Source organism: Thunnus thynnus, chromosome 3, assembly GCF_963924715.1.
Source record: "Thunnus thynnus chromosome 3, fThuThy2.1, whole genome shotgun sequence".
NCBI classification, from domain to species: Eukaryota; Metazoa; Chordata; class Actinopteri; order Scombriformes; family Scombridae; genus Thunnus; species Thunnus thynnus.
The window spans coordinates 2,316,195-2,325,119 of record NC_089519.1 but is presented as its reverse complement, the minus strand read 5'-3'; the positions used below and the strand labels follow the sequence as shown (position 1 = coordinate 2,325,119).

At 38.2% G+C, this 8,925-nt stretch overlaps 1 protein-coding gene across 1 annotated transcript; it reads right to left on the bottom strand.

Annotated features, from left to right (window-relative positions):
• Positions 1 to 4,274: 4,274 nt before the first annotated feature.
• Positions 4,275 to 8,599, bottom strand: mchr1a (melanin-concentrating hormone receptor 1a). Its single transcript, XM_067585913.1, has 2 exons — positions 8,304 to 8,599; positions 4,275 to 7,505 (listed from the first exon to the last, which is right to left on the bottom strand). The coding sequence occupies exons 1-2, from the start codon at positions 8,359 to 8,361 to the stop codon at positions 6,484 to 6,486; spliced, it is 1,080 nt and encodes a 359-aa protein (XP_067442014.1). The 5' UTR covers positions 8,362 to 8,599; the 3' UTR covers positions 4,275 to 6,483.
• Between the last annotated feature and the right edge of the window lie 326 nt (positions 8,600 to 8,925).

Sequence of the window (8,925 nt, the reverse complement as noted above, 5' to 3'; positions counted from 1 at the left end):
ACTTCTATTTTCCCAGTTGTTTGTGTATAGCTGTGTGTGTTTTTAAACCCAGAACGGCTCACTCTAAACCTAAATCGCATGTGATAGTGTAGATCTTCATAATACAGGTACAGGTAATACAACCAGAATCAGAAATTCTTTCTCATTAGTAACACTGGTGGCCATTAAGTGAGCTGCAGTCAACATCCTGTTGCTCACGCTTGCACTCACGCATGCTCTTGGCACGAGACTATTGCAGGTGATGTCTTTTTCCTTGCTTACACTTCATAAAAACATAAAAGATCTCAAATGTTGTGTTTTGCACCATGTTTCAACAAAGCACCTCTCACCTACGCAATGCTACTAACAGAAAAAACAAAAGGGGTAAGCTATGTTCTGCTACTACGCTAGGGCTTGTTTTCTGCTCCTTTGTTGAGGAAATAATGTTTTAGCTGTGTGTGCTCGGGAGGGGGCAACATGTCATCGACGGAGGCAGTTAGCCGTATCATTAGCTAGAGAGCTAATATCTGCAGGGTATTTCTAGTCGGAAAGCACCGTTTTTGTCGCGGTAGATGCCGGTCATTTATTGATGTTAGAGGGTAAGAAGCAAGGCACTCGGGAGGGCACAAAAATGTCACATCCTGTGGATTTTCCAAGTCAACCTGTTCACTCATTGGCAATAAAAAATGATTAATACATTGTAAATTGTAATAAATTCTTACATATTTAACCTTTAACTGCTGCAGAAGAGGATCAGCTGTTTGAAATGTCAGCAGACTCACACCTCCTTGGGAAGTTCCAGATTGGTTATTACACACAAATCTGCCAGAGTTTGCAGCAAAGGTAATGACATGTCTTTTGTTTTTCTGAAAGTGCACACCGAGGTAACTAAACAACAAATACAGGGAAAGTTTGAACCCTGAAAATACTGTCAGAGAGACTGTTGCCATTCTGCCACAACATCAAGATCAGACACACTGTGTGTGTTGCACCCCAGACATTTATCTGTTTAGTATTATGCCCAGAATTATTATTGTATTAGTCTTATTAACTTGTTTCCAGCGTAAAAGATTCAAGCTCATATCTAAACTTCACATTGATCCTAGATGAAACTTTCTATTCATTAAAAGAGAAAGTAAGATCATCTCAACGGATTATGTTCCAATAAATTGCAAAGAAGCTTTCATCCATCAAGATTAGATCTCGCCTTCCAGATGCTGATGTTGATCCAGTGTGTATTAAAACCGTCACCAATGTACAAACTGGTAAAATATGTGCAAAAGAAATAATTGAATAGGCTCTGTGAAGATTTTTGTTTTCGGGAGCTTTCAGTGAAGTTGACTTTATGATTTATTGGAAGACAAAATGCTGTCAGAGTAGATATTTCAGTACATTTAGGTTACTGACAATTAATTTCTTTAATTTAGTAATGAGGAAATGCATGCAACACTACTAATGCATATTTTCTACATGATATTGTAAAAAAAAAAATCTTTCAGAAGTAAATTGCAGACCCAACATTGGATTTTATAGAAACTAATACTACAGATCCTACAGTTCAGTCTGAGTTTGGGGAGATCTGAGTTCATTGACCATAAATCCTTCTATGAAATATTTAAATTGTCAGCACAGCAGGTTAAAATATATAACTGCAAATCCAATCTTTCCCCCTTGTAGAGATACTAGATAAATTATTTTGCCTGCCATTAAACTCCACAGTGGATTCTCCATAATGTGAGAAAAACACTGACAGTTTTCAAGATTTAGGAGGTTTTTATTGATGCCTTGACTCCGCTTTAATGTGATATAGCCTCAGGTGATCTTATCTGGACTCACTTCAATCTATTTCTTTAATAGTGATATTACTTTTTTAGCTGACACAGGAAGATATGAGAAAATGAGATGAGGAGGGGTTAGGTATATATATGCTTTTACCATTCAATAGAAGATTTAGAATTTCACAGGTTAGACTTAACAGGTGTTCACTAGGAAATAAATGGTTAGTGTTAAACAGCTTGTCTCTAATATGATGTAATACTTGAATACGTATTATTCAAGTATTATTTTGTGTGTGAGTATGTGTGTTTTTCTGGGTGACATGACACATTTTAGAGGAATTATACATTTAAGTTTCATTTAATCTAATTGCAGCCACTATTAGATGACATTAAAATGATCCCTGCCACCCCTGCTTGCTTTGAAATACAAGATCTGAACTAAATATGAAGCTATACAGTAACAATCTCTTTTTTAAATAAACCATAAATTACAATTGACAATTATTGGATGGATTGCCATGAAGGGGTCGGACATTTAAGCTCCCCTCAAGACTGTTGTTTAATTTATCCCATATTTTGGTTAATGACCAAATACCTGCAGAACTGATGACATCAGGCTCAGCTGTACTTTGCCTTTAGTTTTAAATAGCAAATGTTAGCATTCTAACATGCTAAATTAAGACTGTGCACGCTGTAATGCCACATTGTAATAGCATTGAGCTCAAAGCACCACTGTGCCACAGCCACAGAGTTCAGTAATAGATTGTATACACTCAAAACAGACTCCAGACATTTCCTGGGTAAAATGCTCTAAGTTCATCTGAGCCCCAGCAAAACTTATTTTTCTATAGAATTGTTTAGTGTCTGTGTTATAAGTAACACACTGCGTTACATAAGACAAAACTTATGCAATTTTGCTGCTTAACGCTGTGTTGCTGCAATTTGGCATTATATATGGTAACTTTGTCACTTGCAAAACACAACCTTTTGTAGGAGGAATGAGGAGGAGGAACTGCACTTCAAATCGTGTGGAAAGATCAATTAAATCAGAGTCATGACACTGCTGGGCTCTTGCAAAAGAAAGACTACATCAGACTGGTACACTGCTCCACACAGTGGTACACAGTCAATATAAAACTAACTGTGTAAGATTTTTAATTACCTCATAACTGTGGCTCTTTCACTCCAAACCGCTTCTCTCTCTGCTCCTCAGATGTCCAGCGGTGATGAAGTCTTTACTAAGGTTACCGCAACTTTGAAACATCTCATAGCACCATGTTGTTCAAAACATAGCCCACTCACAGCCCGAGAAACTGCAGATTCTCTACTTGTTTGTATGAATAAAGAACCCAAGTGTACAGTATAAAGACACATTGTTGTTTATTGATGAAATCAAATAACAAACCTGGAAGATTTGATTTATGCTTCTCAGACTGTATGAGGCATCTATGGGATGAGTCCTGGGCTGCAGCCAAGATCTCAGGACATTTTTTGCTTAAAACACCATTTCTTTTTATATATATATATAGATAATCAAAATACTGTTTAAAAATATGGTTTGTTTTTTTGCTTAACTACATTAAATTCACAGGTTTGACCATTACACTATAGCTGTATGTGTAAACAAAATATCAACCACAGTACAATTATGTCCAGTTTGACAGTTTCATACAAATTTTAAATATTTCTATTACAGCATACATATTGTTTCATTAAGATGTCAAAGTTCACAATACTAGGGCCCACTGGTGGCCTAATAGCCAAGGTGCACACCACATAACTGCAACATCCACGGTTTGACTCCCAGCCAGGGGACCCGCGTTGCCTGTCGTACCCCTCTCCCTCTCCTCATCCTTCCTGCCTTTACACTGTCTGTCATTCAAAGGAAAAAAGCCCCAAAAAATAATCTTCACCAAAGACAAACACAATACTACAGATAGAAAGGCCCACAACATTTTGTTTCATCAGCAATTAAGCAAAGTTTCACTTTTTTTTTTTTTTTTTTTTTTTTTTGCTTGATAACAGACAAGAACAACAGTCACAGAGTTTCTCATCCTCGGTGTCGGGACCCCACATGGTGTCGTTTGATAAGTAGGGTAATGGGTTTCTAAGACTAACAATAAGTTTGATATATTAAAAGATAAAAAATCAGTGTACCAATTAGAGCTTCCTCTGTTCTCCTAAAAATACAATACAAAATGAGGCCATTCTGAATATGACAGTTGAGCATCAAGACCATTTTGGGATCTTGAAAACTAGGACGGGGGCCAGAAAAGGTTGAGAAACCCTGAGTTTCATAATCAGTGAGTAAGACAATTTATATTTATATTAATAACCCTTACCAAACATAATTTCACCATCATAAATGTGTATAATAAAATAGACCTTAATATCAATACGACAACATTAACATCTCAAAATTAGTAGTCTTTTATAGATTTGATATCAGCCCTTCATTTATAGTCTTCACTTTGCATTTCAGACTGAATCAACATCTTATTGAAGAGGTTACTCAGAAGGAAATACAACAACTTTGGGATGTTTGGGAATGTCAAATTCTCAAAAAAATACTTTTGTAAGGAGTTGGCTTGTTTGTTTGTTTTTTTAATGTGGGCTCTTAACAGCTGCTCTTAATTGTTTTCTCAATTGAGAGCAGCTGTTGTCTCAATTATTTTGTTAGTGTGAAATGCAGAGTCACTTTACACAATTAAAAGACTGTTTTTTTTGTCGAAATACTGCAGGAAATGAATGCAAATCCAAGCTTTCACAAATACACAGCAGGCATTTGGGCTTGTCATTGTCATGGCTGTATGGTGGTGTTCTCCCCGGAATAACATAATCACTCGTCCCTAACGCTACTCTAAATTTCAAACAAACGAGCAAACAGACAGACAAAGAGAGGTAATGAGGTAATTACTGCCAAAATGATGACACAAACTCTAGACTGACAAAATTGTTTATGCACCTTTTCTCTTGTTGAACATACATTATATTGTTGAATGAATGTTAAACAAAAGAGATATAGAGAGAAACAAAAGACATCACATCCATTTTCGTACAAGTCTCTCCTACATGTTGGCTGTTTGAGGTAAAAGCCTTTGGATTATCAAACTGATCTATATTTCTGTTTATTTTTACACCATTTAAAGAACAACAGAAAACTAGAACATGAATGTGGTCAACAGCTAACTTAATCACCCCTGACGGGAAGTTACCTCCTCCATGTTAAAGCACAGTCACTTATGTTGAGCTAGCTAATGGCTAGATGCCCCCCCCGTCCCCCCTGTCTGGAGAGCACCAAAAAATACTTCAATGCTGTGTCTGATAAAAGACTTCCTTACATTTTTATCATTTTATATTTTGCATCCTTGTTTTTAGAAAGTCATGATCCAGGACAATCTCTAACCCAGTATGTTCTTCAGATGTTGGATTTTACATTTAAAAAGATCATAGGACACAATAATCGACAAGAATTATCAAGTTACATTACATCTGTGCAAGTCTTTACAAACGAACATGTTATGTAACTCATCTTATTCATCTCTGTCCATTTTCAGTACAACAGCATGTACAGTGTGTCTGGTATGTTATGAAATCTAAGTTAAATGGAAGGTGTGTAGTGTTATGTATCACCTCATGTATTGTACTTGATGTCCTGCAGAGTCCCTTTGATTAAACATAAAGAGTGTGTTTAAGTGTGTATATTCATAATGTAATATTTACAGTGATGTTACACTTTCAATTGCCGCCCTGAGCTGCAATTATTTTATGTTTTATGTTGTTGCCATTGCATATGCCAGCAGCTGTGATCTATTGGTATTTCAGTGTGGTAACTATTTTGGAACAATCCGGCCTAATGAGGATCCAGACTGGAGGAAAATGTTGCCTGATCTTTATGGGTAGCATCTCTATATCACTCATCATTTACAGCCATGAACCTCACCATTAGCTTTGAGATGTATTCAGTTTTATGTTCAAAGACATTAGAAAGATGTGAGTAGATGCAAAAACATACCAAGCTGTATGAATCCACTTCAAGAATGTCCAGAGAGTGGAGCAAAATGGAGGAAAATAACAGAAACACTGTCAATTTGTGCCCAAGAAACACAGGTAGCAAAAAAATATCAGGTGTTTAAATTTCATTGAAAGAAAACAGTTGAAATTTTTCTGTGTATTCAATCCAAACAGACATTTAGTATTGAGAAACTATCTGCTCTGTATCAGTTTCTCATTGGTCTTAAACCCAGGCCAGTAGTGCAATCGTTTACCCATCTTGTTTTTTTTAAAAAAAGGAAGATCTCAGGATTGTCATGACAAGTTTGACTCAAAAACTAAGGGGTTTTATTAACTATATTTCTCTTGGCTATATATGGGCCTGATGCTGGAACCTCTACAAACTCATCTCAATTAAAATATGGAACATTCTAGTCCAACAGATAGGCCTGTTTGACTATTTTTGGAATTTGCAGGTGTAAACGACTGAACTGGACTGTGTTCGAGCTCATTAAGAACCTACAGCAGACTTGTCAGGTTTCCAAAAAACAAAGCTGTGTGAATCAGCGACATCAAGTCTAATTGAACATCTTGTTTGAATAAAATTATAGACTGGAGCTGACATTACTGTTCACAAACAGTATGTAAATGTGTTCTTGTGCCAATGTCCCATTCATAGTCGGTTACACAGCTCACAGTGATGAAGTTATTTTGACTCTGATTGGTTGACTGTTCACTGTGGGGTCACATTGGATGGTATCATCTCACGAGAGACTGGCTCCTGCTGAGCCCCGTCAGGCACCATTCTCACACTAACACTTCCACCATCTGTGGTGCTCGGATTCACACGAAACTTTCTATTAACTGGGTGTACTGCTCTGAGAAAGAGCCTCTTGAAAGTCTCACTGAGGATAATGTAAAGGAATGGATTGATGCAGCTGTTAGCATAGCCCATGCTAATGGCTATGTTGTAGGCATAGGAGAAAGCAAGGCTTGGCTTCTGCACCCCCAGATGGACCAGCTGGAGGATGTAGTAAGGGGCCCAGCAGATGAAGAAAGCCAGGCAGATGGCTACTGCCATTCGGGTCACCTTCCTGGTACGTACCCTCAAACTCCGTGGAGGCAATGGTGCCACGCTGGTGGACATGTGCTGGAGGATCTTGAAGAACACCAGGCAGATGATGGCTAAAGGTATAGCAAAGGCCAAGAAGAACTGATAAAGTGTAAACCAGTATGTGTCAGTCACTGGGTTGGGCAGCAGTAGCGCACAGGCCACCAGACCATCTGGGAGCGGCATCAGGCCTGCATACATCCACACGGGGATGATGGTGAGCAGGGACAGACCCCACACCAGGCCAATGACCAGCACAGCCACACAGGGTGTGCGGATGTAGTTGAAGCGGATGGGATGGACTGTAGCCAAGTAACGGTCGAGAGTCATTGCAGTGAGGATGTAAGTACTGACAATCTGGCTATTGGAGTCAAGCGCAGTGATGACCGTACACATAGCAGCTCCAAAGTGCCAGGTACCGTTGCCCAGCAACTGGTGGATTAGGAATGGCATCCCAAAGAGAAATAGGAGATCAACAATTGACAAATTTAAGACAAAGATGTCTGGAACAGTTTGTTTGGCACGACACTTGGTCTTCTTCATGATGGTGTAGATGACAATGCAGTTCCCCATGATACCCAGAAAGCAGATGATGCCATAGATGACAGGGAGGATGGCACTGCAATGAAGGGCCCCGTCTACAGCTGGAGACACGACGAAGAGAGAGAAGCAATTAAATACAGAGGACAAATATTAGGTCATATCCTGCTATGTCATTACGTGCTGAATGTTGTATTGATTTATGTTATATGACGTGACATCTCATATTGAAGCAGTGTTTACAATACGTACAGTCATTGTGTCACAGTGTATTAGCAGGAGTAATGTTCACCACCTGTCAGGGGATTATTACGTAGCCAGATCTATTATCTATTACCTAACTCATTAATGTTCCCCTGCTTGCTTTTGAGCTGTTGGATACTTTTGATGTGGAATAAGTGATTATTGATTATTGTGTGTGTGTGCGTGCGTGTGTGTGTGTGTGTGTGTGTGTGTGTGTGTGTGTGTGTGTGTGTGCATGTGTGTGACTGTGTATATCTTGGCTCTTTCATCTTACATAAAGTGAAGGTAAATGATGACGATGGGGCAAAAGATCTGTGTAATGGTTCATTAACTTAAATAGTTGCTATGAATATGTAATGTGTAAGAACATTTTAAACACACAAAAAGATGGACAAAAAAGTCACATAAATGTCAAAAAAAGAGAGAAAGGAACCTTACCAAAACAATAAGCATTAATAACCATGTATGGTTATGGTAGGTATGAAAGCTTGTATGATTAAAAACAGAGAGCATACAAGACAACTTTGGAGGAGAGAAGAAAACGAAAAGAGAAAAAAAAAGAAAACAGCCCAGCAAAACGTTTTGAATGCAGTTATTATGTTTATAAATTATATATTAGATTACTTATATATATTAGATTAGCTTGTTGCTCCACCTACCTGTTGTTGTTGAATTAGTGTCTCCTAGAGAAAAATTAGAATCGTTAAAGAAATCCATCGGTAAAATCCCAAGTATATCAAAGTTGAGAAGTATTACCAAGTGCCTGCTTCCGAGGTAAAATGCATTTGAAGCAGCCTATAACCGAAATCCCTTTTTATTCTTTAAGAGTGATTCCAGATACCTTATTTGAAATAGTTCAGTCCTTTAGAGCATAAGCATTTTGTGACGCATCTGAGCAGACCAGTGCGCTCTCTGCCTCTCGGTGATAATACAGCCTCTCCTTGGTGAGAGCATCTTCACTCGGAGTCTGTGACGCCCTCTGCAAAGTTGCGACTGCGCTGCAGGTGTCAGAGTATAATCTCATGCGATAGGCCTAATTGATGGCCCGTGATTCATTCTCTCTCTCTTATGAGAGTTAGTGCGTAAAAGTGCAGCTGTATGCGCCTTTGGTCCAAATGGATTATTTTATTGTGTTATGTGTCAAGGCATGGTGGGTGAGAATTTGTGTGGTCATAAGATTCATTGAAACATTAACAGCAGCCATTATTAAACGTAGAAATGAAAGAAAAGAGAACAGAGAGAAAGAAAATCATGGCACTTGAATTGATGGATCTTTAGAAA

Coding starts and splice junctions, on each gene's coding strand:
- mchr1a (XM_067585913.1), bottom strand. CDS start 8,361: ATGGATTTCTTTAACGATTCTAATTTTTCTCTAGGAGACACTAATTCA. Junction 7,506..8,303: donor CACTAATTCAACAACAACAG/GTAGGTGGAGCA, acceptor TCGTGTCTCCAG/CTGTAGACGGGGCCCTTCAT.